Source organism: Piliocolobus tephrosceles, chromosome 7 (assembly GCF_002776525.5).
Source record: "Piliocolobus tephrosceles isolate RC106 chromosome 7, ASM277652v3, whole genome shotgun sequence".
In the NCBI taxonomy this organism is placed as follows: Eukaryota; Metazoa; Chordata; class Mammalia; order Primates; family Cercopithecidae; genus Piliocolobus; species Piliocolobus tephrosceles.
Window position 1 is genome coordinate 147229985 of NC_045440.1, and position 14555 is coordinate 147244539.

The 14555-nt window shown below is 64.3% G+C and overlaps 1 protein-coding gene across 1 annotated transcript in view; it reads right to left on the reverse strand.

The window, feature by feature from the left end:
• EPPK1 (epiplakin 1) overlaps positions 1–6696 on the reverse strand; it is a 30727-nt gene extending 24031 nt beyond the window's left edge. Inside the window, exon 1 of the mRNA XM_026449715.1 lies at positions 4–6696. Within this exon, the coding sequence (XP_026305500.1) occupies positions 4–6696 (6693 nt within the window). The remainder of the gene's footprint in view (positions 1–3) is intronic.
• Positions 6697–14555: the final 7859 nt, after the last annotated feature.

The following is a 14555-nucleotide window of genomic DNA, read 5'->3' on the forward strand; positions in this document are numbered from 1 at the left end:
CACCAGGACGCCCGCGATGCAGCTGGTGCCCTCCAGGTAGCGCTTGATGCGGTCGTCCTCCCTGAGCTGTTGTATTGTGCTCCGCCCTGTTTCCAGTTCCCGGAGCATTTCCTCCGTGATTATGGCTGAGCTGAGGAGTTCAGAGGCTGTGATCTGTCTTCTAATTCCTTGGAACCACAGTTGTTTGTTGCTGTTTTCCTGCTTCTCAATCATGTCTGAGATCTGGTGTGCTACCTTCTGCAGTGCCTGGCTCGTGTCCATTCTGTACATCCTCACCAGCTGCAGCTTCTTCTCCTCCGTCACGTATTCTGAATTTAGCAGTGCCCACAGCGTTGGCTTCTTACCTCTGAATCTTCCCACCGTTATTTCCACTTTCTCTGCCTCCAGGGCCCTTCTTGTCTCGTTGTCTATGTATTCCGAGTCCCGTGCATCCTTGTTCACTGGGAAGAGCATCCAGCCAGTGTCCTCTTGTGGGCGGCACCTCTCCTGCAGCTCTCGGTAGGAGACCTTCTCCTGCGTGTTCGGGTCCACAAACCGTTTCCTCATGTGCTTCTCGTTAGAAATGAGCGCATAGATGTCCTCTTTCAGACAGCCACGTCTGTAGGCGGTTTCCAGTGGGAGCCGGTGGTGGTGCCGTGGGTCGATGACACCCCCCGTGGCCACCTGCACCTCCAGCAGCCTCAGTGCCTCTGCCTTCTCAATGAGCTGCTTCTGCATGGCCTGGAACAGCGGGATTGTGTCTCCCGTGGCTGGATCCCTGTAGCCCGTGGCAGCCCTTTCAGCCTTGAGGAGCCTCTCCCGCAGCTCCTCGCTCACCAGGCCCACATCCACAGCCTTGTCCACGGAGAGCCTCTGGTGGGTGCAGGGGTCCAGGAGGAACCCAGTCGCGGCCTGTGCCTCCAGCAGCCACGTTGCAAATCCTACAGGGATGAGCTCCTTCCTGCTGGCCTCATGAAGGCTCATGACCTCCCTGGTGGAGGACACCGTCACCCCTGCAATGTAGCCACTGCCTTCCAGGTAAGGCTTTACACACTCCAGCGTGCTGAGTGCTTGTCCCCCGGTCCTCCCCGCACGAAGTGTGTGCAGGGTCTTCAGATCGATGACCCCGGAGTTGAACAGCTCTGCAGCTGTCACCTCCCCTCTGATGGCCGCCACCTTGATGCCTTGGTTTTGCGTCTCTGTTTCTTCAATTGTCTTGGTGATGATTTCCAGCAATTTCTCCAGGCCCTCCCTCTGGGTTCCATACTCCTGGATGAGCTCCCGCTTCCTGTCCTCTGTGAAGTATGGAGAGGACAGCAAGTCCCAGAAAGAGACCACCTGGTCAGCAAACCTCCCCACGCGCATTTTTGCAGTTCTGGATTGCAACTCGTGTCTCATGGCCTCACTGATGTACACATAAGTTTCTCCTTTCTTTATGATTTGTAGCAGGTACAGGCCCGTCTCGGGGTCCTCCACGCAGCGCTCCAGAAGCTGCAGGTACGTGAGGTTCTCGTGCGTGTTGGGGTCGAAGAAGCCCTTGGTGTCGTCACTGGGGTCTGCCAGGACACGGTTCAGCTCCTCATCAAAGTAACCACACTGGTAGGCCACGTCCACGGGCACACGGTGGCTGTGCACAGGGTCGATGATGCCGCCCGTGGCGATCTGGGCCTCCAGCAGGCGGATGCCGTGCTCCCGGACGATGAGGCCCTTCTGCATGGCCTGGAAGAGGGAGATCTGCTGCCCAGTGTAGGGGTCGGTGTAGCCAGTGACGGCGCGCTCGGCCGACAGCAGCTTCACGTAGGTTTCTTTGCCGAACATCCCTGCTTTGAACGCCTCCTCCACGGTCAGCTTCTGGTTCTCCACGGGGTCGATGATGAAGCCGGTAGCTGCCTGTGCCTCCAGCAGTACCAGAGCTGTGCCAGGCCGTAGGATGTGCCTCCTCAGGGCTTCTGGGATGCTCATCCTCTCCTGGGTGCCCTGGACAAGGACCCCGGCAATGAAATTGCCTCCCTCCAGGGACTGCCTCACGCTGTCCATCTCCGCCACCTCCTTCACAGTCATCGTCCCCTGGCTCAGCTCGTCCAGCGTCTTCCTGCTGATCAGCTGTGCCCTGAACAGGTCCCTGGCTGACACCTGCTTCCGGAGCCCTCTGAAGGTGGCCTGCAGGGGCTGCCTCTCTGCATCCTCGACCAGGGCAGTGACCACGCTGACCACCTGCCGCAGGGCTGCAGCCCTCCCAGACCGACAGAGTGCCACCAGCTCCCGCCGCTCGTCAGCACAGACGTACTCGGAGAGCAGCAGGTCCCAGAGCGACACACTACACCCCTTAAACCTCCCTGTGCTGACGGGCACCTTCATGGCCCTAAGAGCCACCGCGGTGTGGTCGTCCACCTCAAGTGCTGTGTCTGAGGGCAGTGGCAGCAGCAACAAACCAGTCTCGGAGTCGCGCACACAGCGCTCCCTGAGCTGCTGGTAGGTCACCTGGTCCCGCGCACTGGGGTCAAAGAAGAACTTGTTGTCCTTGTCAACTGCTGTTAGCATCTGGCTCGTCTGTGTGTCCAGAAGGCCGAGTCTACAGGCTGCTGCCTGGGGCAGGTGCACCCCGTGGACAGGGTCCACCACACCCCCTGTGGCCAGCTGCACCTGCAGGAGGGGCAAGCCCTCGTTCTGTGGCACGAGCCCCTTCTCCATGGCCTGCCACAGAGAGAGGGAGCCCCCAGAGTAGGGATCTGGGTACCCGGCCACCGCCCTCTCGGCCTGCCCAAGCTGCTCACTCAGCTCCCTACCCACCAGGCCGACCTTAACTGCGTCCTCCACCGACAGTCTCTGGTTGTTCAGGGGATCGACAAGGAAGCCAGATGCCACCTGGGCTTCCAGCAGCCTCTGGCCCAGGCCTGTGGGCAGGAGGCCATCCTTCATGGCCTGGGTGATACTGACCTTGGCCCCAGAGGGCTGCAGCAGCACACCGGCCACGCAGCCTGTGCCCCACAGGCAGGCCTTCACTGCCGGCTGCTCAGCGACCTGGGCGGGCGACTGCGTGCCCTGAGCCAGGGCCTCAAGGGTCTCCTGGGTGATGATGCCAGCATCCAGCAGCCTGATGGCAGGGACCTCACCCCGCGGGCCGGGCACCATGACGTGGGTTTGGGCCAGGAGCTTGGTCTCCTGTAGCCACCTCTGCACAGAGGCTAACAGCTGCGGCACAGTGGTCCTCCCCTCCTGCACGTCTTCCAGCATGCCCCTCCGTTGCTCCTCAGTGAAGTGGCAGGAGCTGAGCAGGTCCCAGAGGGATATGCCGTCCTCAGCCCCCGGCATGGCCTGCAGGCTCTTCTGGACTTGCTCGTCGGTGGGGAGGGCAGGAGCACTTTCCTGCAGGGGCAGGAGGTGAAGGCCAGAAGCCTCATCCCTGGGGCACTGCTCCAGGAGCCGGGCATAGCTGGTGCGCCCCTGGCCGTCTGGTGTGGGGAAGGTCTCGGAGGAGCTGGACAAGGCTGTCTCCATCTCCTGGTCAACACAGCCACGCTGGACGGCCACTGGCATGGGCAGGTGGTGGTGGCCAGTGGGGTCAACGACCCCTCCCGTGGCCACCTGAGCCTCCAGGAGGCGGGCAGCTTGCTCCCAAGAGATGAGACCTTTCTTCATGGCCTGGAACAGACACACCCGCTTCCCAGAGAAGGGGTCTCTGAAGCCAGTGATGGCACCCTCAGCCCGCTTCAGCCTGCCATACAGCTCCGGCCCCACCACACCCCTGCGCACGGCCTCATCCACCGAGAGGCTCTCCAGGCTGTGAGGGTCCACGATGGCTCCGGTGGCTGCCTGAGCCTCTAGCAGGGCCAGAGTCACACTGGGCCCCAGCAGCTTCTGCCTCATGGCCTGATAGAGGCTCAGCCGCTGGCCGGAGGGCAGCAGCCGCACGCCGCCCACAGCTCCCAGGCCGCACAGGTACCTGCGGACGCCGTCCATGAGTAGGAGTGCCTCGGGACTGACTGTCCTGGCCAGTACTTGGTCCAACAGGTGCTGGTCAATGATACGGGCCTCCAGGAGCTGGTGGACGGTGACCTGGCCCCGCAGCGCGGGCAGCATGACGTCCGCCTGTCTCTGCGTCTCCGCCTCCAGCAGCTGTGCCACCTGCCCCAGCGTGACCTCACGCTGCCGGTAGCCACGCAGCAGCTGCCTCCTGCGGCCCTCGCTGAAGTACTCAGAGTTGACCAGCTCCCACGCAGAGACCCTCTGCCCCCGAAACCGCCCGTACTTCACAGAGAGCAGCAGGTTCTGGAAGGCCTGCCGGGTGGCACCATCCACCAGTGGGGACTGCGTGCCGCTGAGTGGCAGGAGGTACAGGCCCGTCTCGGGGTCACGCACGCAGCGCTCCAGAAGCTGCAGGTATGTGAGGTTCTCATGTGTGTTGGGGTCGAAGAAGCCCTTGGTGTCATCAGAAGGGTCCAACAGGATCAAGTTCAGCATCTGATCGAAGTAGCCGCGCCGGTAGGCCACGTCCACGGGCACGCGGTGGCTGTGCACGGGGTCGATGACGCCGCCCGTGGCGATCTGGGCCTCCAGCAGGCGGATGCCGTGCTCCCTGACGATGAGGTCCTTCTGCATGGCCTGGAAGAGGGAGATCTGCTGCCCGGTGTAGGGGTCGGTGTAGCCGGTGACGGCGCGCTCGGCCGACAGCAGCTTCGCGAACACATCGGGCCCAATGACACCAGCCCTCAGTGCCTCCTCAGCGGAGTGCCCCTTGTTTGCTTTCGGGTCGATGATGAAGCCCGTGGCAGCTTGTGCCTCCAGAAGAATGAGGGCAGTGCCGGGCCGGAGGAGCCCCTTGCGTCGGGCCTCATAGATGCTCAGGCGTTCCTGGGAGCCAGGGAGCAGCAGGCCAGCAATGCAGCCTGTACCCTGCAGGTACCTCTGCACCGAGGCCAGGCTGCCCACATCCTGGGCTGTGGCCTGTCCATGTTCCAGCCGCTCGTACAGGTCCTGGTCGATGATCTCGGCTTTCAGCAGCTCTCCTGGTGTCACGGTGTCCCTCAGCCCAGAAAAAGTGACCCTGGCAGTGGCTGCAGCCTGCTCGAGGGTGGCGCTCAGCTCAGCGGCCATCTTCTCCACGGAGAGGGTCCCTTCCTGGTGCTGCTGGGCCAGCATTGCCCTCTGCTCTGCGGGGATGGCCTCAGAGAAGAGCAGCTCCCAGAGGGACACGGGCCGGCCCCGGAACTTCCCCACGGAGACGGTGGTTGTGGCTGCATTCAGGGCCTGCCGAGTGCTGTACTTGATGAATGGGGGTCCCTGGGGCTCCCCTCCCCGGGGTCCCCCTGAGAGCGGCAGGAAGGCGAGCCCAGTCTCTGGGTCAGTGACACAGCGGGCCAGCAGCTGTTCATAGTGCAGGCCACCCTGCGTGCCAGGGTCTGAGAAGCCGCCAGCCTGTGAGAGCTGTCGCTGAGTGTCTTCATCCAGGCAGCCGCAGCGCAGGGCGGCCTCCAGGGGCAGCCGGAGCCTGCGTGCTGGACAGACCAGCCCGCCTGTGGCCAACTGGGCATCCAGGAGCCGCAGTGCCAGTGGCCTGTCCACTAGCCCCTTCTTCATGGCCTGGAAGAGGGGGATTTGGGAGCCACTGAAGGGGTCGTGGTACCCTGTCACGGCCTGCTCGGCCACCAGGAGCTGCTCGTGGAGTTCTGGGCTGACCAGGCCCGCCCTGACTGCCTCGTCTACCCACAGCCGCTGGCCTGTGGTGGGGTCCACTAGGGTGTGGGTGGCAGCCTGGGCCTCTAGGAGTGGCAGTGCAGTGCCCATTGGGAGCAGGTGCTCGGTAGCAGCCTGGAAGAAGCTCTTCTTTTGGCCTTCGGGCAGCAGGACAACCCCAGCCACGCTGCCGGTACCCTCCAGGTAGCGCCGCACCTCGACACGTGCACTCACGTCCGCTGTGGCCAGCCTGCCCTCCTGCAGACCCTGCACAGCCTCCTCGTCCAGGATGCCCACCTCCAGCAGCTCGGCTGCACTCACTGCCCCGCCCTCAGAGCGGAAGGTGATCTTGAGGGGCAGCAGGGCTAGCCCCGAGCCGGGGGCCCGCACACACCTTTCCAGCAGCTGGTGGTACGTCAGCTGCTCCAGCGTGTTGGGGTCAACGAAGCGCCGGACACCTGTGCCAGCCTCAAGCTCTGACAGCTTGTGCCATGTCTCCCGGTCCAGGAGGCCCTGGTGGCAGGCTGGCTCAGGGGCCACAAGCACGCCCCGGGCGGGATCCACCAGGCCCCCAGTGGCCAGCTGGGCCTCCAGCCAGCTCTGCCCCAGGGCCCTGTCCACAACCTCCTTCCCGATGGCCTGAAAGAGGGCCAGCTTCTCACCCCCGTAGGGGTCAGGGTAGCCCGTAGCGGCACGCTCAGCGGTCAGCAGCTTCTCCTTCAGCTCCAGCCCCACCAGGCCCTGCTGCAGGGCCTTGGACACAGAGAGCAGCTGGCCCTGGGTGGGATCCACCAGACCCCCGGTGGCCGCCTGGGCCTCTAGCAGAGCCAGCCCAAGCCCAGGAGGCAGAAGGCCCTGCTCCATGGCAGTGTAGACACTCTGGGCCTGGCCTGAGGCCTCCACATACACCCCAGCTATGCTCCTGGCCTGGGGCCTGGGGGGTGTACTGGCTCCCAGCGTGGCTGCCATGGCTTTGGGGACGCTGGCCTGCTCCGTGCTGTTGGTACCCGGGACGGGAAGAGGAGGCAAGGTGTGGTCACTCATCACACACGGCTGGTTATGCAGAGCCTGCAGAGGTCCACCTCTGTCCTGCAGGGGACAGAAAGGCTCAATCAGGGACCCCCCATGGCCTGGGGGGCACAGGGGAAGATGTGGTCATAGGGCCAATCCCATGCTGTCCCGGGCTGGGCTCCGCCCGCAGACGCGCAGCCAGAGTCCCCGAGGAGCTGAGTCTGCCCGGGGAGCACTCCGTGGCGGGAGTGCCAAGGGAAATGCAAGCTCAGAGGGACCGTGTGAGCACAGGGGCCCAGGTGGTGCCGGGAGGCCTCTCGGGACTCCACAGCTGTCTCTCCCACAGGCTGTCCTTCGACCTCCACCCCAGGCCAACGCCCTCCCGCCAGCCCAGGGCCCTGTGTCCTCGAGTCCTTCCTGGGCACCCTGGTCCCCTCCCCAACCCTGCCTGAGGGGCCCAGCCCTGCTCCAAGGGGGCTGTGGCTCCACCCACAGGGCCCGCCCCTCGGCCTGGGCACCGGCATCTCTCCACCTCTGGGTGCCTCTCTTTTGTTCTCCAAAGGCTGTACCCCATGCCCTGCCCCACCCCAGCTCCAGTGACCTCTTGAAACCTCCCACCCCACCTGGACCTGTCACTCCAGAGAAGCCTCTGCTGCCTCCTGCCCGCTCCGGAGGCCCCGCCCTCCCTCCACAGCCATCCACCAGGCTCCAGCAGGACCCTACCCTCTGAAGCTCAGGTCTCCTGCCTCAGCCTGGCCCTGCATCCTCTGCCTGTCCTGAATCTCACATCCCCGAGCACCACGGCCTCTGGGCTACTGCCCCTCTGAGCCCACACCCTGCCCCGGGGACCGCAGGCTCAGCAGACATGTGGCAGTCCTGCCAGGAGCCGTGTGCAGGCCAGGCAAGGCTCTCTCTCTCCCCCGTGGGCCCTGGTCCTCCGGCTGCAGCCCCAGCATGCCCTGTGCTGACCCCTTCCACATACAGCTGTGCAACTGGCTCTGAGCAGGGCAGCAGGTGCCTCACCTCCATCCCCCACTCCTGCACGTCAACTGCCTCCACCCAGGCCTGTCCCCTTCTGCACCAGGTTGAATTATGTCCCTTAAAAAGGTATGTCTAAGTCCTAATCTACAGTCCCTGTGAATGTGACCTTATTTGGAAATAGGATCCTTGCAGGTGTCACCCGGTTAAGGTGAGGTCATACCGGGCTAGGACTGGCTCTTAGCCAACGTAACTAGTGTCCTTATAAGAAGACAGACACACAGGAAGAGGCCAGCCTTGTGATGACAGAGGCAGAAATTGGATCTACAAGCCAAGGAATTCCCAGGACGCCTGGGGCCCCAGAAACTGGAAGAGGCAGGAAGGATTCTCCCCTCAGCTCCGGAGGGAGTGCGGGCCTGCCCACTCCTCGCCTTCCGGCTTCTGGCCTCTAGAGCTGTGAGAGTAATTTCCTGCTCTTTAGGCCCCTGGCCAGTCTTCTGCACCCCTGTGCCCACCCGCCTGAGAGCAGGGTCTGCTCCCCGTTTCTTAGCACTACGGGCCCCAGTCCCTCTCTTGGTTCTCCCCCTCATTCCGGCTGGAACCTCCCTCTGCTCAGCAGCCTGCCCATGACAACCCTTCCCTACCTCTACACAGGGTTTCAGGAGAAGGATTGGACCCCACATTTGATCCCCACCCCCACTCCACCGCTCTTGAGGGAGCCGCCATCCCCAGCTGGCCAACACCCACCTCCACGATGCGGGCTATGGGGGCTCCCCTCTCCAGTGACGGTTCCGCTCCCTCTTCGTTCCCCCATTAACTCTGAGACCTCCTCCCACCTACCCTCAGCTTCCCAAATCTGTAGCAGGAGCCCAGCCTGTCCTGGGTCCCAAAACCATGTGCCCAGTTGCCTCCTGGAGGCCTCACAGGTACCCCATGCTGCTCGTGCTCTGTGAACATGCAGAGCCTAACCCTAGAAGGCACTGGGTCCTCCCCATCCCCTCTCCCTACATCTGGTCTCACGAAGGGCATGCTCCAGGGGCAACTCTGAGGGCTGGTGAGGCTTGGAGATGCCCTTCAGGGCCACCTGTTAAGACTGCAGCCCCCCTACCCACGTTGGCAAAACCCTGGCCCTCTCCCTTCCCTTCCGTAGATAGTGCTCCTGGGCCTCTTCCAGGCATCCTGCCGCTGACGGGCTGCTCAGAGTCTCAGACACGGAGCCAGACCCGGAGGGCTCACCATCACCCCACTGGCCGAGCGCAGAGAGCCAGGGCTCCAGGAAGCAGCACTGCAGCTCAGCTGTCCTGAGGGGCCATGCTCAGGACGCAGTGTCAGGTGGCTGAGAAGACGTGGAGGATGCAGAGGACCATGGAGTGGGGCTGCTGCTCAATGACCAACATTGGAGAAAGCTCGCAAGAGGCTGCAGACGTCTGGTCAGCTGGCCAGTGCACCACAGGGATGCCCGGGCACCTGTCTTCATGGTGCAGCTAGCCATGGACCCGCTGGTCACATCACAATCTGCCCCAGCCAAAAGCTGCTGGCCTGACAGGATGTAGGAATAACTTCCTGAACGCACAGCCGGAGTGCCAGCTCCCCAGTGACGCCTTGCAGGCTAGGGCACCAGTCCCCAGGAAGTCGGCTACACCACTCAAAAACGTGGCTTCCCATGTGCATGTTTCCCAGGAGGTGGGCCACAGAGGTCCAGGAACCAAGGCCTGGCAGCCACAGTGGCCCACCCACCATCCCCCACTGATCCATGATGGAGCTTGGGCTCCTTGACCCCACAGCTCCGGGGTGGGTAGGCTTAGATGTCCTGGTCCCTGGAGGAGGAACACTTCTGCCAGGGCACACAGCTAGTGTCACCAAGCCAAAGGCTATGCTGCTCCCAGACCACTCCAGCCCGTCGTGTCCCAGGAGCAAGCAGCCAGGTCGAGGCTCCCATCTGGCAGGGGACAGGTCTGAGCACCAGGAGGCGGTGCCACAGGGGCAGGCAGGGTGCAGGGACTTGGTCTGCCCTGCCTGGTTCTCATAGTAAACAGAACCTCACCCCCAGCCCTAGAGGGGACCCTCAGGGACCTGTGACCTCTGGTCACACCTGACAAGCCCTGAGCCAGCAGGCGCACCTGGGTTGAGGGCATCTGGTCTGGAGGACAGGGAGGTGGCTCCAGGGGCCAGGTCCACACTGCAAAACTTCCCCAGGAAGACCCCAGGCTCAAGGGCACAGCCTGACTGGGGTGGCCACAGGGATTGTCCAGATCTGCTTCTGGGGGGTACATGAGACGGCAGGACAGGCCAGCTTTTCCTTTGTCCACCCTGCTTCCTCCTCCCTTCCCCTCCTGAGGCCATCCTGAGACCACTCCCGGTGACCCTGCCTCAGACAGACTGCTTCCGGGAACCCAGCCTGGGTGCTTTTTGCCCACCTGTACTGGCATTTGCCTCCCCTAGGGCTGGGCCCTCTCCAGCATGCCTCATTCCGGGACCCCCCCAGGATCTGTGAGCCCAAGGGAGCCACTCACTATGGCATGTACACCAGATGAGGGGCTTCTGGGGGGTCAGGGCCCTGCCCTGTCCCCTGACATCTGGCTGGGGATGGCAGTGGGGAAATGAGCACCTGACTTCCCAGCAAGGGGGAGGGGTAGTGCAGGCCAGGGCGGGGCAGGGCCAGAAGGGGTGGGGACAGCGCCTTGGGCAGGTCCCTGACCTGGGCACAGGCAGCCAGCCCAGACAGGCCATAAGCTCAGGCGAGTGGCTCAAGTTTCCCAAACAAAGAGGAGATTCAGGGAGGAGGGCTGGAGACAGGGCGCTTGGGAGCAGGGAGTTGGAGGGAGGCGTGCCCTGTGTGTGTGAGTGTGCTTGCCAGTGCATGCCCACCCCGCACCATGTGTGAGATGCAGCCTGTGGCTGGCTGCACCACTCACTGTCTCTTCCTGACCTTGGGCCTGGTATGAGCCCCTCCCGGCCCTGCCCCTTCCCTGGGCCCTGTCCCCTCCCTGACTTGACAGGAGGAAGGCCTGGGAGTGGGTGTACTTGACTCCATGTGGGGCCTTGGGAGGGCAGCTGGACGGAGGGTCTGGATCGAGGGAGGGCAGGGGCGCAGCTTCGAGTGTGGGGACATCTGGAAGAGGTGGCTGCCGCCCAGGTGAGCACAGGGTCAGGGTGAGGGTGATGGGGTGGGGAGGAAGCCGAGCAGATTTCCCCGGAGTCTCCTCCTGTGGATTCCCCCCCTCAGGTGGCCCCCAGGCCCCAAGTGGTGGAGGGCCATTCCTGAGGAAGGTGGCTCTGCATCTCTTGGGCGAGGTCACTGTCACCAGACTGCCCAGCAAGCCCCCACCCCAGCCTGGGACAAGGGTCAGGGAGGCTGCAGCTGCCTGCCTGAGATGGGTCAGGACAGACCCTGGCAGCTGCCTGGGCCCACACAGGGAGCAGCAGCCTTAGCTTCTGCCAGATTGTGTGCCCTGGTGGGGAGACCCCGCCCCCCTGCACCCTGCACCCTGCGCCACGATCAGACATCAGTGGCCCCAATAACAAGCTGGGCACAGCGCAGTGGGGGCGGAGGGGCAGGGAAGCAGAGCCCCGGGCCCAAGTGACGGACAAGGCCTTCCTGCCTCTGCCTCCCACAGGGTCTCCAGGTGACCCTGTGACTGCTTACCCGACTCAGAGTGGCCACCCCGGGACCGCTCACCCAACAGCAGTCAACTTCCCCCGTCAGTGACGCCTCCCTCCCAGTAACGTTGCCAGGAGTCACCTCTCTCAATTTGTCGGCCTAGTTGCCTCCTGGCCTGGGCGTTCCCATCCTGCAGAGTGTGCCCCGGGCGGTCCTTGCTGCCGGGAAACCGCCGGGCCTGCGAGACCCCCGCCCAAGATCCCCGCCCGCGGCCGCCTCTCCTATGAGGGATCGAGGCCGGCGCCTCCTCTCCACGCCCTGAGTCCCGGGCGCCACTTCGGACTTGGAGCTCCAATTGCCCAGGGCGGGAAACCTGCCCGGCCACAGCCCAAGCCCCGGCCGGCCGCCGCGCCCCCACCCTGGCCTCGGCGTGCGGCTCCAGCTGGGATCCCGTTTCCCTTGGCGGCCGCCGCCCTGCCCTGCCCGGCCCCGCGCCCGCACCCGCCGCAACCGCCGCACCTGCCGCTCGCAGCTGGGTCCGCAGTGTCTCCGCGCGCCCGCTCCGCCCGCATTTCAAGCCACGTAGGCCCCGCCCCCGTCTAGGGCGGCGCCCAGGTGGGGGCCCCGACGCGGGGCGGGGCAGGCAGGTGCCGGAAACCCCGCGCGACCCGGGCCTGGCGCTTGCACCCCGGGCAAGAGGCGGCGGCCGGGCAGCCGGGACCCTCCCCTCGTTCCCAGCAGGTAGTCACCGCGAAGGAACGCAGGGCGGGCGCGGGGGTGTCCTGTGCCCTTCAGAACAGTTTTTTTTGGGGAAAGGAGTTTGGAGTGAAATGCGGACCGACCAGAGCAGCGGTTTCCATCCCCACAAGCCACTTGAGTGCCGTGCGGGCTGGTGTCCCTGTCTCCAGCCCCGACCCCGCCTTGTCTGCTCAGCCTCCTGGGGACACTGCTTCGCCCCCTGTGTCTGCTGGGTTCAGGGTTCTTCAAGGCTCTCCTTGGCGGGCCCCTCTGCTCCCATGACGTTGTAAGAGCTGGGGTGTCCTGCCTGGGAACAGTGCCAGGCCTCACCCCCTGGTCTGGCCCCTCCACCCGAGCTCAGAGAATGTTCCCTGTCACCCTGGGAGTACCTGGTCCCCTCTCTGAAGCCCATCCTGGCACCCACCTTCCAAGGCTGGGGCCTGCCAGAGATGCTGGGCATGGAGGCTCACAGCCTCGGGGGCTGGCCTGGGGGCAGCCTCAGCCTGGCACGGGAACCTTCCATGGATCTTCTGGAGGGCCCTCCCCTTTGCTGCCCTGAGATCCCAGGTGGGCAGGGCCGGGGAAGGACAGGGCCCAAGGCCCCTCCTCCTCTGTCCCCAAGGCCCCTCCTCCTCTGTCCCCTAGTCCTGGAGGTCCCGAGGGCTCAGGTGCTCCCCACCCCCTACAAGTGTCCCCTTCCTCCAAGCCCCAGCCCTCACCTCTGCCCGAGTCATTCTTGACCAGAACATCATCCAGAGCCGCCCAGCCACCTCCAACGCACACCATGAGGGTACTTGCAGGCCCTGGCAGGTGCAGCAGGGACAGGTCAGGCCTTCAAGGGTGAGGGTGCTTGGGACCACTGCCCTGGCTCTGCTCTCACCCACCCACCAGGCCCACACTCACACCTGCTCACCCAGGCTGCCTGGACCCTGTCCACACCTGCCACGCTGGTCGCGTGGTGTGGCTGCTGCCGGCTGCTGGGCCCTGACCCCGGAGGAGCGCTGGTGTAAGCCACATTTCCCCAAGGCACCGGCAGACCAACAGCATCCATTCCCAGCCCTGCTCACCGGATGCCTGGACACTGTGTGGTCTTGCTGGGAGGCATGGTGGTGCTGGCTGCGGCCTGTGGCCTGGAGCACACCCCAGAGCCACTTCTTCCTGCGGCTGAGCCGTTATAGGCAGCACCCCTGCCAGGCCACAAAACTTGGGTGTATGCCAGCCCCTCGCTGCAACAAGAGGGTGTGAGGCTGGCCAGACCAAGCCTTCTCATGTGCCCAGGGACGGGCCACATGCCTGTCTGCCCCTCACCCCTCTGGTATAGGCAGGTGGCACGGAGCTGGCCCTGCTCTGCTGCACCCATTGGCATCTGTCCCCTGACTCCTCTCCCTCAGCTTTGTCTTCCTGTGACTCCAGCTCCCCTGCCCTGTGGTGGCCCCCAGCCCAGTGACCTCTGGGGACACCTCCGGGGGCAAACTTGGGTGCCTGCCCTACTTCCCAGGTCCCTGGGCCACTTCTGGTCCCTGGGCCACTTCTGGTCAGGGCTTCTGGGAACCGCTACCTCCCCAGGGACGCCAGTCCAGTGCTTCAGCCCAGCAGTTCCCGGAGCCACAGGCCACTCCTCCAGCCCCCAGGCCTGGGCCTATACCACCTACATAGAAAGGAAGGGTGTCAGGAGGTGAACGAGAGCGCGCACATGCCCAGTACTGCCCACGGCTCTCACCTCCACCTGGCGCTGGCAGGTTCAGGGAGGTCAGCTGCCAGCTTCCCCCTGGAGGTCAGGGAGGCTCTCAGAGGACCTGGTCCAAGGAGGGAGGTCCCAGAGCTCCAAGACCAGTGCCGATGCTGCCCCTGGGCTGGTCCGTGGAGTCACTGTGCTGGTTGGAGCCTCTGGCCAGGATCCCCATTGGTCCCATGGAGCCTGGCATGGCACAAAGACGAGTGCCCGCCACTGCTCCGTAAAGCAACTGGGAGCAGGGTGTCCCCTCCTGTGTCCCCTCCAGGGCACATGGCCCAGAGAGGAGACAGGGCAGATGCCGGCAGGACGGAGGGCCTGGCAGGAGTGGCTGGGACAGAGCTGAGCAGCAGGCTGACCTCTCCACCAAGGTTCTGGACATAGCAGCCTGCAGCGCCAACCACAGGCCCAGGTACTGGGGGTGGGCAGCCTTGGGGGTGGGCTTTCCTCTCAGACTGGATGCCCTCACAGCAGACACGGGCTGCTCTCCCAGCAGCTCTCGGGGGACCCCTGCTGTCAGAGGAGCCTGGTGACGCACCTGCCTCCTAGGGTGGGGGAAGGGCTGAGGTGGGGGTTGGAGCCCTGCTGCCTCTGTCCCCCTCAGAACCTCCCACCACATCCTAAATTCTCTTTCTCCACACCCTTCTCGCTGTGCCTCTCACTGATCCCCCATCCCTGGTCAGTCAGGGTGATGACGGGCTGGCCCGGTTTCTCCTACCCAGGCCTCGGAAGCCGGCCCACACGAGGAGCACAGCCTCTGCCTGCCAGGGCCCCTGTACTGCTCAGTCAGGGCCAGGAGTGGAAGAGCCAGAGGGTTCCTCCCAACTGTGGCTTGAACTCCAT